This window comes from Staurois parvus, unplaced genomic scaffold (assembly GCF_062004578.1).
Source record: "Staurois parvus isolate SC_StPar_1 unplaced genomic scaffold, SC_StPar_1.0 ptg000199l, whole genome shotgun sequence".
Lineage (NCBI taxonomy): Eukaryota > Metazoa > Chordata > Amphibia > Anura > Ranidae > Staurois > Staurois parvus.
Window position 1 is genome coordinate 1155042 of NW_028317995.1, and position 16607 is coordinate 1171648.

Consider the following 16607-nt stretch of genomic DNA (forward strand, 5'->3'; position numbering starts at 1 on the left):
TTATTTCTGTAAGAACATCTATTTTGAAACTACCATTGGCCAAGCTGAAAAATATTATTTCTTCATCCTACTTTGGTCTGTCCGCTTATATTTACATGTAAAAGATCTGTCCATCTCATTTCAGAAGGATAGGGTAAGCACCATGTAGCATTCTAGCCTTGGGTGCCAGAGGACCTTGTCCAGTCCTACTGTATCTGTTGTAGAAAGATGAGGGTCAGTGTGTTGTCTGAAGGTCTCAAAGTTGAAGGTAATCTCTGTGAATAAATTCAGTTATCCTCAGGTTTTAATTCTCTATTCAAGGGCCTTTCATCTTCAGAAAGGGATGATGGTTACGTTGAAGATTGTCATGACAGTCATTTTATGCTGCTGACATAAAACGAACTGAAGCCTGTTTAAAAAGATGACACCAGCACTGCATAAAATGAAATAGAAAAAACATACTGTGGCCCAGTTTCATCAAAGTGCAATAACACTTGTGTTAAAAAGACATAATATTAATTGAGATGCCACTTTCAAATGACTTGAGTGCTATTTAGCACATCTTAAGTGCTATTGCAGCTTGATAAATCAGGACCATTAACAATATGTTTTTAGATCGGGTCAACTTTTTCATCATCTTTCCATAACAGTTGTGGCAGTTGCTCCCACTGCTCAGTATTTACAGTGCTTCACCAAACATTGTGTAAAAACCTTAGCAGAGTCCAATTAACAAACTCCCTAAATGCTTAACTTGTTAATTAATATAAGAACAATTATTCATATTGATATGGATTTCAAGTCAAGATTTCCATATTTCTATGAACTCTACAATTTATGAAAAGAAGATAAGACAAATAGAAATAGCTTAGTCTTTCTGGCTCGGAGCCTCCAGAGATATTTTCTTTGATCTTTTTAGTGATAACAATAGATTAAAGGAAACTAGCATGTTATTGGTTGCTATGGGGTATAGAATTGGAATTGGAACCTTTTGTAGATTGGTATTTAGGAAACAATGTTTTCCAGTCACGTTTTTTGCATCTAATCAAGCTTTCCCTTAAAGTTTTGCGAATAAAGCTTTCAAACATGTACTATAACTAGATGGCGAATCAAATCTATTGAGAAATGCATCTGCTAGTACACTATGTTCAGACCTTAATTCATCCAGAAAGGTTGCAAAGTGTGTCTGTGGATTTAATTATTCACCTAAGCATTTTGAAGTGGATTCCTGAAGTTGTCAGTTGCCATTTAACATAGAGGACTGGAATATATGCATTATACTTAAACAGCTTCTGTACCACCCTATAGCAGAACTACTGATACAGGGTGGCTGGGTATATATATATATATATTTATATATATATATACTGTATATATATATATATATATATATATATATATATATATATATATTACACGTGATGTTGCATTTCCAGATAGGGGGCGTTGCGCACACTCCGCCCTACCTGCTCCGCCATTGGTGGCTACAGCTGTCGATCACTGGGTCCCAGCTGGAGATTCTCCGCCAGCACCCAGCGATCGCCGAGGAACACTGACAGGAGAAAGGTCTGTATGCTGCTTTGTATTGTTCTGCCATACACTTTCAGAATTTATTTCAAGATTGATCGTTTTTCAAATTTAAAATTTTTTAATAGTTAATGAAAAAAAATCAAGGATCATTTTTGACCGTAGTGAGGCAAAAAAAAAATCAGTGAAAAAGAATTTCGACATATGAAATTCTAACTGTGAATGTGGTTCCCAGTCATTAAAAAATGTACTCATTGTAATACGTATGTGCTAGGAACATTTTGTTCTGGAATTAGAATACCTTAATGGAAGTGATTATAAATAGTATGGGAATGTATAGGAATTCCATTTAAATGTACAGTTTGTCTTTTATAGCAGTGTTTTGTATCATAAAAACATTTTTGAAGCCACTCTTATAGGTTAGTACCTGTGACATGACTCAATTTGTGCATCTAGCCTTCCACTCAGGACTTGAGTTAAGGTTGGACCTTATATGAACATAGCTTTACTGTGATGTTCTGTCTCCATCTAACAGATGTCTGGTCAGGCGACAGTATCCTGAATCTACAGACAGTTCAAGGAATTCATCTCCAAATTCAGACATAGCAGGGCTGCCAGCAACAACTGGAATATGTGGTGAGATGATGTATATATGTAAAAGCTACTGCCATTTTCATAAAAGCCACCAACAATTATAGGTGTTTAGTTGAGTTCTAGGAGGTGTATGGGCATGGCTGGATTTCCTATTGAGCATAGCAGGAACATACCTTTTAGTGGCAGAAGAAAGGAGGTGACATAATATTAATTTTATTTACACTTTGTCACAATTCTCTTCAACATTCTTTTAGTAATGATGGTGATCCTATCAGTGACGGGTTGGTTCAAGAGCCAATGGCTGTGTGCTCTGTTGATGGAAGTCCAGTCCTGTGTACAGGGTATTCTTAGTGTCTTTAATCGAAGATGCTGCTATTAATTGGATCAGAAGACATTTATAGAATAAGTGAAGCATTGATACACTGGAATATAAAGATCTAATCCAGGGATGGGCAAACTTTTTGACTTGAGGGCCGCAATGGGTTCATATATTGGACCCGGGGGCCGGACCAAGAGTAGATGAATTATGTGTATGTGTCATCCATAGTAAGTATAGTAATATTCCCCCATAGTAAGCATAGTAATTAATCCCCCATAGTAATTCATCCCTCATAGTAATTCATCCCCCATATAGTAATTCATCCCCCATAGTAATTCATCCCCCATATAGTAATTCATCCCCCATATAGTAATTCATCCCCCATAGTAATTCATCCCCCATAGTAATTCATCCCCCATATAGTAATTCATCCCCCCATAGTAATTCACCCCCCATAGTAATTCATCCCCCCTATAGTAATTCATCCCCCCTATAGTAATTCATTCCCCATATTAATTCATCCCCCATATTAAGTCCCCAAGTCCCCCCTGTGTCAATTCACTTACCTTTGCTCCGCGCGTTCCTTTCGCCGTGTTTCCACGCCGTTCCGGTGTAGCATGAAAATCTGTCTCCTATGAGGATCTGTCCCCCTCTTCGCATGTGCCAGTTTCAGGCATTAGCAGCCGATCAGCGATCTCCGGCACATGCGCAGATACGTCGAGGGAGACAGATCCTCATAGGAGACAGATTTTCATGCTACACCGGTCTTCAGGGCGGACTGTGAGAGGAGCCTAGCTCCGCGGGCCGGATTAAAAGGTCCGCCGGGCCGTATACAGCCCGCGGGCCGTAGTTTGCCCATTGCTGATCTAATCCCAACCATCTAGTTTTATTGCAATGTTTTTTGAACTGCGATAGGACAGTCCTATAAAATGTGAGAGAAAATCAAAACTCGATCTGTAAAATAAAATTTCAAAAACATTTAAACTTTTGGAACATTCTCACTAGGATGCAAAATTTTGTGCTTTAGCTCTTCAGCTTATTTGGCATTGAAACAGTCCTGCTCATAGTGTTACCACTGCAGCCAATCATTATTTTACACTTTTAAATGTAATCTCTGCTATTCTCTAGCTAGATACCAACCATGCTTTTCTGTGACACTTAATTCTGTTGCCCTCTGTGTTCTGCTCCTTTTTGATGGTCATGTACATTTTTCCTGGCAGGCTTTGTGAATTCAAACTGGTGGTCTTGGGTATGACATTAGGATACTCTTTTCCTTGTTAGGCAACATGATGTATCTGTATCTGTATCATGATGTAAGATCTTCGTGTCCATAGCTACAAAATATTATATGATTAAATATGACTTTAAAAATTGAGTCAGTGATTGAAGATTTACTGAAATATAACTGTCAGTGGCTGTTAGAGGGGTAGATTTTTTTTTTACTACTACACATGAGTCCAAAGTTTAGCTATACAGTATACATTAGGGGAGGTTTGTTAAAACTGGAGCCCAGAGAATCTGGTGCAGCTGTTCATAGTAACCAATCAGCTTGTCCAATGAAGCTTCGACAATAACACCTAGTAGCTGACTGGTTACTAGCCACCACTACACCAGATTCTCTGTGCTCCAGTTTCAGTAAATCTCCGCCAGTATGTCCCAGCTTTATAGAAAGTAGTTATAGGGCCCACTGACACAAACCTCCATCTTAAATGCAATCCAGCTTCAAATTCTGGGACTTAGTGACTGGTTTTACCCCCTCCTGTAGAGGTAATTGGATTAAACTTGATTGAAGTCTCTCCAAAGTAACTTCCAAATGCTACTGTTACTTAGATAAATCATTATGAAGCCTAACATTACATGACCCTACTCCAACTGGAGGGTCTACTGTGAATATATGAATATAGTCTCCTAGATTGTAAGCTCCAAGGAGCAGGGCCCTCAAACCCCTCATGTATCGTATTCTATTGTTACTGTACTGTCTCCCACTATAATGTACAGCGCTGAGCAGACTATTGGCGCTATATAAATACTGTATAATAATAATAATAATATAGTTACAAGATTGTACAGTTTGGCAGGAGTATCAAGAATACTTTAGTTGAATTAAAAATATAGCAATACTAATTCATCTATAGAGTAAGTATGTAATGGACTACAAAACTTGTTAAAGTGGAACACATGCCAAATCTTTTTGAGGGGAAGATTAGAACTTCAATGAGTTTTTTATAATTGGGTTGGGAAGATTTATCCTAATTCTCTGTACCAGTAATAGGTGGTCACTGAGTCAGGAAGTGAGAAGCATTCTCAAGCCAAGGGTAAAAAGCAATAAATAATCTGACAGGGATCCTAACCAATGACTATCCAAAACGAACATGCACAGCAGGAGTTAAAACAAGACCCAAGAATCATGTATTATTATATAGATAGATTTCACACATAAAACCGAAACATCAACAAGCTTGTAAGATTAGTCCTGAAAAATATAATTCCAACTTGCGAAAATCATGTTGGAAGAGCTCTATGTTTAGACTCTGGTGCCTGTCTAATCAGCTTTCTTTTTTTAAGAAGGTCACAAAGCAGATAAGAATAAGCTGATTATTGGGTTCCTGTTATAAGTTGTTTTTGTGTTTGGTCTGCGGATAATAATAAAAAAGCCTGTTTCCTTCAGACCAATTTCAGTCTCTAAAGCTTGTTAACTATATACACTATGTGCAGGATGGCATTAAACCATTAGCGTCTGCTGACTTTGCCTTCCTTATTATATAAAGCTGGTGACCTTGGCTCTTTGTCAGTACTCTCAGACAAAAAAGGAAAATGGTAGGGGCACATCATAACATAATTTTGCTACAGCAAACATAGAAAAAATTATGACGAGAGACACTCAGGAATAACAAAAACTGCCCCATAGTAACAAATAATAAGCCTAATTCTGGGCATTGCTGGCTATTTCTGATGGGTAGTTGGGTGATAGTAAGCACCAACTTCTTGAAAAAATTGCCCTTGAGCGGAGTCTAGTTGTTTCCTTTGCTATGGAGCATAGAGCAAATGGAAGGATCAAATTGGCAAATATGTGCTATTGTTTCTATCATGCAATAATTACCATAGGTCCTGAAGATGCAACAAGTTTGAGGACAGACAGAAATCTCCGTGCTTATAATATTAGGGAGATATCTACCCACCTAGGACAGCTTTACAGTTATAGATCACCTGCTATAACCTCTATGATGAGTAAGCAGAACTCTTTGTAAGCCTATCAACAGGGGCCTGGTGAAACAATTTGTATAGGCTTTATGTGTTCCAACAGACTTATAGAGAAGATTGAGGGGTTAATTTACTAAACAGTGGGCACGTTTTACTTTGCAGTATAAATTTCACAGTTTACATTTGAAGTTGAATGACTAAAAGAGTAGAGGCTGTACTTTCAGCAATGTGAATATTGGAAATAGGGTGTATTTTCTTTGAATGCCCAATCTTGTGCTAGCATAAATCCTGTTGTTTTTGTTTCTTAATTTTTTAGGCACATAATTGGGTATTCATTGAGAACACATTGTAACCTATTTACATTCTCTTTATAGTGTATTATATAATAGTCTTTACTACTCTAGTAAAACAACTCCCATTATACAGAATGTGCACTTAACCTGGTGAAGGGCTCATGCACACAAGCGTGTTAAAATACTGTCTTCTACACTAAATCTTTCTACAAGGAGCTGGAAGAAAAATCCAGCATAGAAAATGTTATGACATTTAGAAGTGTATGCGTACAAACTCCATTCTATTGTTTGGAATAATTTATTTTAATAGCGACTAGAATGAGTTTAAGTGCACATGCGCACCTTTACCACCAGTAAGCCCTTCTCTGCACACAAGGGGATGTTACATTTTTATTGAATGAAGACATTTTTAACACTGAAATGTGGTTTTCATTTAGTAAAGTCCACTTATTCCAAAATAAAATGTTAAAAGCAAATCAAATCTTTCTACATTTCAATGTTCTGAGAAGATTCATATGAATTTTTCTTTTCCTAAGCATTTTTGCTCAAAATTCTATTAATCTATGGCCAGCTTGGTGTGGCAAATTCCTGACTAGATTCTAGATGTAAGTGGGTAGAACTGGTGGTTTTTAGATACAGCAAACTTTATCATGGTGGTATATAACTGAGGAAAGTTTTGGAAACACTGCCTTACATTAACAGAGCCCACTGTACCAACTAGGGGTTCAAAAACAATCCCTATACTCTTAAACCTCCAAACGTTTATGAGATGGGCACATTTTTTTTTTCTGTTTGGGAAATAATTCATTGCAACTAATTTTGCTGGGAAGAACTGTCATGAAAGAGTTTATTTTTGTGAAGGGTAGGCATGCTGTTTCAGTAAGTCTATTATCATCATTCATATTCACATCTGACTGACATTTCATTGATTACCACGAGGGCTCAAATTATCTCTTTATTAGCCTCAATTATTGTCTAGATTTTCATTTCACGTTCAACAAAGGCAGCACAACCCGAATCAATGAATTCAATAAAAAAAAAAAAAATCATTTTTTTAATCATTTTTCTAATCAGATTCTCATTACGTATTGATGGGGTTTCAATGAATAAGAGGTGGCTCTGTAAGTCAATATTGTGGTAAAATGGTATAAATCTGGCTTACCTGATTTCTGTCAGCCATATAGGTGATGATTTACTAAAGACAATTAGACTGTTCACTTTGCAAGGAATTTGCACTTTGAAAGGGAATTTTCCCCAGGGCTTAGTGAATGAGACAAAGCTCTGCTGACTTCATCATCCAATCATGTGCAAAAAAAAAATACTGTTAGTTTTTATTTGATTTTATTTTCTTTGTATGTGATTGCATATTCTTTCCCAAAGTGAAATTTCAACTCATTTACTAAGCTTTAGGGAAAATCCCCTTGCAAAGTGCAACTTACAAGTAAACAGTTTTTTAATTAATTAAATAAATAAATACATTAACCTCATAGTTTATTATCAGGTATATAAAACAGTAAAAATAGATAAAAACTTAGGGATGTACCTTGCAACATTACAAAAGCAGCTTTATAGTAGGTGTGAAAATAATAGCTTTTTATATATATTGGCGCTGCTGATTAAAGCAAAACTGAAATAATTAATATGTTTCCCCCAGTGACCCCCCCTTTTCCAGCTAACTTACTGATCTATGGAGTTCTGATTATAGCTTATGGTACAGAGCTGGGTGCATAAACACAATTATTATTTCAGTTACACCTAAAACGAAGAAAGTAAATCTCGATTTTGCTTCATGAAAAAGCCTTGTAAATGTCTTTTGAAAATATCAGTCATAAATATACAACCTGTGTAGTTACTTTTAATGAATTCACAATTGTTCAGTACTAGTCTTTTGTTATAACTACTGTCATTTTTGTAGGTGGCTTTTCAGAGACATACGCTGCTCTTTGTGACTACAATGGTGTGTGTTGCAGGGAAGAGGTGCAGTGGGTAAGCAACTCCCAATTAAACTGGAATATCAAGCCAGTGGCTATATAAAAGTGGAGGCACAGTGATATTGACTATTGTTACTTGCCAAAATATTAATAATTCTGTTCATCTAGTCTTGTGATTCACACTGCACACCTAGGAAGTTGATTCATAGTCTGGTAAGCAGGCAGGAGGCAGAGGGATGATCTAGGAGCCTGCCCAACTGCACTGGAAATGCAGAGTGTTAGCTGCCTGGCTGTATAGTGTGGCAGGTCATATGGATTATATGTTTGGACAAACATTTCCAAAGCATTTAGAGGGTTAATAGTAAACATATACAACTTTTTTAAAATTCTTTATTATTCATTTTTTAAAGAGCAATGCAGAATTGTATACAAAGAGTACCAGGGTACATTAAAGGATTAGTTCACCTTTTAGAACATGTTACGTGTTACACCTGTATTTAGGGTGTAACATGTGACATGTTCACACTGCTGCAGATCCTGCCCCCCCCTAACAGTTTCCCCTGTAACAGCGAGTGGAGGTTCCTCTGCCCTGCAGCCACTGTGCTCCACTCACACAGCAGCACAATTCATTCACAGTAAACTGTAAATGAGGACACTACAACTCCTGTTTGCCAATGGAGCAGATGGCTTGTAGTTTTCAATGGACTGTTTGTAGTCCATTGACACTTCCTACAGATCTCAGACTGACAGCCCGTTCAGAGGAATTGGCACAGAGATGTAGGCTGAGCTGTACATGTCCGCTGGACCCTGCCATTGCACCCAGCAATCCATTGATGATGGGTGCAGTGCTCTGCAGGCTTCTTTGAAAAAAAATAATTAATGCACATTTTTCCTGCCAAAATATGTGCATTTATTATTTGTTTCATAAGGTGAACTTACGATTTAACAGTTTGATCTAGAGGTCAAGCAAAACATCATAATCAACATCCCTTTGATTTATCCAGTCTCACATTATGACCCAAGACTGGGTTCCATTAAAGAGAAGAGGTAAATTCTCTAGATCCCCAATATCAACTGAACCTTGTACAAACTATCCTTTTATGAGTTAACCTAGATACCACTTACAAAGAATTACATAGAGCACTAGCGTTGAGTGGATTTCCTCAAAACACAAGGAAGGAAAGAAAGTAAGCCTCTGAGACAGAGGACAAGGAAGGATAGAAAGAAAAGAAAAGGTGTGTGTGTGTGTGTGGGGGGGGGGGGGGTATTGGAGAGGAAAAGGAAATGAGTTAGGGGATTTTAGAAGGGAGAATAAACCTTCAAAGACGTGCAATCAGTGCTCCATATTCAGGAAAGCCAGTAAAGTCCACCCAATAAAACCATGTCTTGCAAAATTGGTCCTCTCTGTGGTTTGAAGATACCTTCCATGGTTTTGATCTCATCAACTTTGGCGTTTCAGACTATGATTGGAAGAGGGGTCATCTGTTTTAAATAAAGGGGAATGCAGGATTTAGCTGCATCCAAAAGATATATCAAGAGTGAACCTTTATACAATGCTGACAAAGGTGAAGAAGGAAGGCCGTGCAGTTATCTCTGAGACAAACATTGGTTAATTGGAAAATAATGTCCCTCACCTGGTTCCAGAAGTTGTGCAAGAGGATGGGCATATTTCAGCTTTTAAGGGATTCAATCACAATGGCAAACAACTGTTTTATGAGCTTCTGAGGAAAGCTGCCATTGTTTGTGCTCTTCTCACAGGACAGTGTAGCTTATTGCACTTGGCTTCGCTCAAGTCACTGCTCTAAATCTAGGATATGGCCTGTGATTCAGACATTGCCAGCTTCTGTCAGAGGCTTCTGAAACAGGGATTCAGTACAATAAGTTAGTGGTTAGCACTTATGATTTGCAGTGCTCTGGGCCTCAGTTTGAATCCCAGCCAGTACACTACATGAAATGTGCCTGTGCTTGCGTGGGTTTCCTCGGGGTACTCCAGTTTCCTCCCACACTCCAAAGACATGCAGGTAGGTTAATTAGCCCCTGTTTAAATTGGTCCTAATATGTGTATGTATATATGTAGGAATAGGTACCTCCTATTAAGCTCCTTGAGGGCAGGGACTGATGTGAATGTACAATATACACATGTAAATGCTGCATACATTTGTGGCGCTATATAAATATCTGTAATTAATAAATAACAGATTCTCTTTAAACTAATCAGATGTCAGCCATAAACAGGTAATAATTGGCCAAACACATAAAAGGCTGTGTTTTATTTTAGGATGTGGATATGATTTATCACTCTCAGGACAGCCGGGAGTTTAACCTGCAAGACTTCAGCCATCTGGAAAGCAGGTCAGAGGGTCAAGGTAAAAATGCAGTGTAAATATTCACTGCCTGAATTTTTTCCTAGTTACACCATACATTTTGTGTTTCACAGGGACCTGGCTCTGGTTGTTGCCGCTCTCGCGTACAATCAGTATTTTCTCAGGCTCCAGGCCGCAAATCTCAAACTGGTAAACACTGTACATATTTTTTTGAGAAATAATTAGCCTATGGTCATATATGGCTATATTTTTAATTTTTTTTTTTTTAATTGTAGGGATCGGAGGTGACAGAGCAGATCCTGCACTGCGTCGGCCGATCGCAGCACCTAGAGGAGCTAATCCTTGAGGACTGCGGACTGAGAGCGTGAGAGTGGGAGACAGAGAAGGAGGGTTATTCAGATGGGATACCGAGATAAGGGTAGAGAGGGAGATAGGAACACAAGGGACAAGGTGGATGGTTGAAAGTCAAAGGGAAAGGGACAAGCCTATGGGTAAAAAAACATATGATCTCTTAAGAATGGCACAATCAAGAGTCTGTTGCCCAGTATAGTGTGTGATTGATTGCCTAGTTATTAAGGGTACCTGTCCGGAAGGCACGGTCAGAGTCAAATCATTTTATTTAGTGTTGAGCGAAGGGGAACCTTTGTGCTACACAGTCAAAGAGCATGACAGAATGACTGGATGAAATAAATTGGGAATAATAAATATGGTGTCAGGCTAGTTTTGTTATGTCCAATAGCAAAGTACTCCCTCTCTCTCTCACCCCTTATCCCTCTCTCTCTCCATTCCTCCTCTCTCTGTCCCTCTCTCTCCTGCAGTGATTTTGCTCTCCGCTTGGCCTCTGTGTTGGCAGATAACTCAGCCTCCTCATTGCATTCACTGAACCTATCACACAACCCGCTGGAAGATCGAGGTAATCCAACTTCTGCACTGTACCTACATGTCCATGTCACATGTTATGGAAAAATGAAATCGTGTCAAGCATTTAGGCCTTGTTTACACTTGCTTCATAAAGTGGCATTTGGCACCCTTTTTTAAAGCACTTTGAATTCCAATCAAAGCACCTCTCGCTAAATCAAATAGTTACCTTACAGTTCTGTTCACACTGTTGTTTTTGCTGTGCTTTGCTTTGTTTCTTGGCCTTGAAAGCATCTCCAAAGCATCCATAGAAGTCTATCACAATGCTCGCTAACAGCACTATTGCATCTTTGAGGCATTTATTTAGAGTTAGTTTTGCTTTGTTTTGGAGGTATTGCAGGTATGAGATATCCCAGGATGTCCAGGAGATATCCCAGGATGCACTGGGAAATCAACAAGTGAACCAGACAGACGTCATCAGCAGTCACTGCTGGTTCATGTGTATATATTTTAGGAGTGTCTGGTGCAGATGGCACATCTGGGGTGCAGTGTGGAGCAGCAGGAAGGTGAGCAGGGTCCGGACCAGAGCAGCACAACTAGAAGATGGCACATTTGGTGAACAGAATGGGAGCAATATAGTGGGAGGTGAGCAGGGACTAGAGAGAGAGAAGACTGAGTGGCAGAGAATCAGCGGAGCTTGGGGGCCAGAGTGGGAGAAACTAGCAGACATCACACGTGGTACACAGCATGGGAGCAATATAGTGGGAGGTGAGAAGGGATCAGAAAGAGAGGAGGATCAGCAAAACAGAGGATCAGCAGAGCTGTGGGTTACTACTGAGTGAGGGATCAGTACAGCTGGGGGTTACTACTGAGCAGTGGATCAGCAGAGCTGGAGATACTACTGAGCGGGGCATTAGCAGAGCTGGGGGAGCTACTGAGCAGGGGGGACTGCTGAACGAGGCACTAAAAATATGGGTATCTGCTGAATGGGGGTACTATTGAGCCAGGTTACTGAGCCCCTTTAAAACAAATAGAACATCAACACACACACAGAGTATTTGCCAAGCTTCATTAAAGCTTCAGGAAGCATCAAAAACACATAAAAAATGCACAATGAAGCAGTAGACACTTTAATGTGTGTTACAATGAAAGTAAGTGTAAACCAGCCCTTACTCTCTGCTGGTCATAAAATGTTATTAACTCATTAGACAGATTTAATAATTCTGTGTTTTATTTTACACTATCCTCTAGGAATCGCAGCACTCTCTCAGCAGTTTCTGTATTTTCATGCCGGACTTCGGAGCCTCAACCTGAGCAAAACAAATATTACATCTAGAGGTACAAGGGTGATTGATATTGTGTGACTTTTTGATATTTGATCATGGTAATTAATGATATTTGCAATTTTTTACTATGTATAAAAGAAAGCAATGTCAGGAATGGGTGACTGATGCACTGCAAATGACACCTCTGTGCCTGTATAATGTAGTGTATGAGTGTATATTACTGTGGAACTTTCTTTCTGTAGGAGCACTCTCTCTGTGTCAGTCTCTCTGCCAGAATGCTCTCTTCTCCTCCTCGCTGCACTCTCTGACCCTCAGTAAGAACCCTGGACTTCTCGGGAGTGAGGAGACCAATGTGAGACTGATCCCTAACAACAAAAAGCAGATATAATGCATGCTTTCATCCTTCATATATCTATCAATGCCTAATTTATTGCACACTCCTTCCATTTACTATCTTCTTTCTTGCATGCCAACTGGTCGTTTTCACACAGTATCCAATAAGTGTTATGCATGCATGCTTGCAAATTACAGAAGATCTTCCTTAAATGGTTTTCATTCATTCATTCATTCATTTTATTTATCCTGTAATGAGCCCTCTACATGTTTAGAGTGCAGCAATGTTCTTTCTTTCTGTAACGCTACTCCCATAGGAGCCATAAGAATACTAACCAGTTCCTCCCCAGTTGCTTTACCCTGCAGCCAGTCACATAGCCTCATGCACACATTTTTCCAATATTCAGTGTAGGGGTGTTGTTTTTGTTGTTTCTATTTTTGAGGAATTGGGATAGGGATGAGGGAGATCAGTGGGATACTCCAAGAATATGAATCAAAGGGGGGCTAAACAGCACAAAGTCTCTAAGATCCTTTAGGAATGTCTGTATTCACAAGGCCCAAGAGCAGCTGGATGCCTTCCTCCATGATACCAGACCAGGAAAAAGCCCCTCAGTCAGTATAGCAGAACCCAGCATTCAGACCACCACCTGAGGCCACATGACAGTAGATTCCTGGGAGGGCAATGTGCCCTCTCCCAGTCTTGGTCAATCTTATGCAGGAAAGACCCAGAGCCGTGTGTGCTCACTGAATATATACAGTTACCCAGCATGCCAACAGAGCCAGTCTCTCTGGGATAGGCTTCATGCTGCCATATGTATAACTCCACACCTATCATCCAGAAACTTCTAAAGTTTCCTGGATACAGAGGAAGCTAGGTAGACTGGCAGCATCTGAGCACACAGAGCAGACCTAACTAAATGATCACTGCTCACCAAATACAGTAAGCTAACTATGCTTTTTCCTAACAAATATTTACAGGCACACTGAATACAGTGTGGCACTAAATGTATCTATCAAACACAAGCTAAAGCTAACTATCTAAACCTAGCACCTACCTAGGAGGGTGCTACATTTCAATTACTATAGCTCAGCTTTCTGAACCTTTCCAACACAGAAGAAGCCTTGAGATAACTGATCTCAGGCAGCCCCTGCTAAAAATTAGTGCATCTACAACTCATGATGTGTGATGGTCAGTGGGAAGAATGCTCCTCACGCTTGTGGTCATTGGGAACAATTACCCTCTTACAGATAGCTAAAAAGGTCACTGCTGTCAGTGGAAACTTATCTGAGACAGAAATTACTCATTACTCAAGGAACCCCTATCAACCTCTGGAGGAACCATATAGTTCCATAGAAACCTGATTGCGAAACCCTGCGCTAGCTGTTTACAAACCAATACAAAATTGAGACTAAATATGTGTAAAATTTAAATTTACTAAAGTGGGCACAAAGTATTTATATTGAGGGTTATGCTGCAGATGAGGCCTGCAGCAGATATTGCAGTTTGCTAATATTAATGACAGTTCTGAAGGTATTTTTGCCAGTGCTTCAAAGAAAAAAACAACAGAAATCTCACCATCCAAGTCCTTGTAGTACATAGGGGGTGGTTCAGATTAGAACTTGAGCAGGTCACATCTGTCTATATGAAAAAATGTTTATATTAGTACCGTGACAGTGGTACGACAGAAGGAATCATCAACCAGTTTTGTATTTTAAATGTCTAAGTGTCCTTACCTATAGCACTACTACTAATGAACAAAAGCTTTCTCCTAGTGTGCCATAGATAAAGTATATCTCTTATTCTCTCTCCATATTGCTCATATTGTACAGATAATCCCATTGTCAGATATCTACAGCCTAATAAAACCACTGTAAAATGCTTATCTATTGCTAATATTTCCATGATATGGCTCCATAGAAATCTTTGCTGCTTGGTTTGCTATATAGAAACCCTTTTTAAAGTCATCCTTTGTCTCCATGTCGTAACACATACCCTTACTGCTACTTTATAATCCACTTACATTTTAACCTCTCTTCTGCACGCTCGTAATAACTAATACATCTCTGTTTTCCCAGGCACTTTACACTTTTCTGTCTCATCCAAATTCGTTGGTTTATTTGGATCTCTCAGGAACAGACTGTGCTGTAGACACTGTAAGAGAATGGGAGCAGTGATATGGGTGCCGTTGTTATGGATGACAGCTGTATGCCTATAGTTAATGGCCCTTGCCTGTTTTGAAAATGGCGGAAAAGAGTTGTACAAGTGTTTGAATGTTTTCAGAAAATGTGATGGTGACAGAAGTGTGAGGTTTTCTTTGCATAAGGAGTGTTTATTTGAAGAATAAATTATTGTAATTAGGATATCAGTTAACTGGCATAGAGCTATCAAAGCAGTATGATCTTTCCCTTCAGATATTCGGGGCATTGGCTCTTGGTTGCTGCTCCTGTCTCTCACATCTTGATCTCTCTAAGAATTCTCTGTCGCACCGGTAAGTTTCCTTAAATTATATTTTATATTTAAGAGTGATGTTTGGAGTTTACATCCAATGCTGTCCATCATTGTTGATGGTGATGATAGATTTGCAAGTTTTAAAGGGAAGCTATAGTGCAATAACAGATACTATATATATTTAAGTTATTACTGTAATATTTACCATAAATAAGTTTTTATGTGACTTTGTAGTTTTACATGTTTATTGTTCCATAATATTTTTATCTATGGATATAATAATTCTTCATCCATTCATTCACCTGCTTATTAGAGAAATTAAACATTATCCTTTATTTTCTATCTATTATATTTCTGGTTGCATTCTGGTGTGCAGGGGTGGACTGACCATTTGGAAACTCGGGCACTGCCCAAGGGCCCGGGGTCAGTAGGGGGCCCCATGAGATGCCCCTGGTACATTTTTCATAGGCTTTTTTTAGTTTGGACACAGGGGCCCCATTATCCCGTATTGCCCGGGGGCCCCATGAGTTGTCAGTCCGCCCCTGCTGGTGTGTGACTGTACAGTGTTAGCAGGACTGTGCAGGACAGTAGGAAGAGTGCAAGGATTGCAAGTTATGCTAGAAATTGCACATTTAAAGTCTTTGCTTAAACTATTTAATATACAGTAGATGTGCTTGGCTAAGGTCCAGAAACTGCATATGTAACAAATATGACTTTCACTGTGTATTTACTATATATACTGTGTATATATATATATATATACATAAAACAATAATTTTTTTAATATTGTTACATGATTTGCATCCAGCCGAAGTCTTGTACATGTATTTCTAAAAAAAAAACAAGATAATTGGAAAGGCTTTACATTCCCATTCTGTTACTGACAGGCGTACACCGGAGACACTGCCATCTGTGGAGAAGTTTTTCGGCAGCTCTTTGTCACTGTCCCACATATCACTGAGTGGAACCAAAGTGCCCCCAGAACTCTTGCGGTAAGAAATGTTCTTTTCTGTTTGTTTTTTCTGTATAAATCATGGAACTATGTAGAAGTGTAGTGGAATGCCCATTTGCTAACCTTGCTCAGATGCCAGTGCAGACCCCTTTAACTTCATTTCCCACAGCTTTCTGGCAGGGTCGGGACAAGGGGAGGACAGGAGGGGCACCTGCTCCAGCTGTGGGTTTTTTCCTTGGGGGGGGAGGGCGCTGCATAGTGAGGCAGTCTGCCATATTTGCTGTTTCTACCAGCCCTGCTCTGGTTTATTTCATATTCAGAGATCAAAACAGAATCCCATACACTTCAGGATGATTCCACTGTACTTCTTTTAAACCCCGCTGCACGTTGCTGCAATCGGGCAGTGGGACTGGGTTCCTCAAACTCAACTGTGAAATGAACAGTACTTCCTCCTGTAAAGTACACTGGAGACTTGCAGACATTACTATTAAAACTGAACTCTGCAATTAAAAAAATGCATCTGCAGTGGGCCCCTCACGCACTGCACAGGTTAAAGCTAAAACA

At 39.3% G+C, this 16607-nt stretch overlaps 1 protein-coding gene across 4 annotated transcripts in view; it reads left to right on the plus strand.

Moving 5' to 3' along the window:
• The window catches only part of CARMIL3 (capping protein regulator and myosin 1 linker 3), a 104971-nt gene that overhangs the window by 28858 nt on the left and 59506 nt on the right, over positions 1-16607 (plus strand). For all 4 annotated transcript variants that reach the window (XM_089678183.1, XM_089678182.1, XM_089678181.1 and 1 more), the window contains exons 6-16: positions 2039-2139; positions 7826-7896; positions 10120-10193; positions 10279-10354; positions 10441-10529; positions 10984-11078; positions 12275-12361; positions 12552-12661; positions 14719-14796; positions 15055-15131; positions 15979-16083. In XM_089678183.1, the coding sequence (XP_089534309.1) occupies positions 2039-2139; positions 7826-7896; positions 10120-10193; positions 10279-10354; positions 10441-10529; positions 10984-11078; positions 12275-12361; positions 12552-12661; positions 14719-14796; positions 15055-15131; positions 15979-16083 (963 nt within the window). The remainder of the gene's footprint in view (positions 1-2038; positions 2140-7825; positions 7897-10119; positions 10194-10278; positions 10355-10440; positions 10530-10983; positions 11079-12274; positions 12362-12551; positions 12662-14718; positions 14797-15054; positions 15132-15978; positions 16084-16607) is intronic.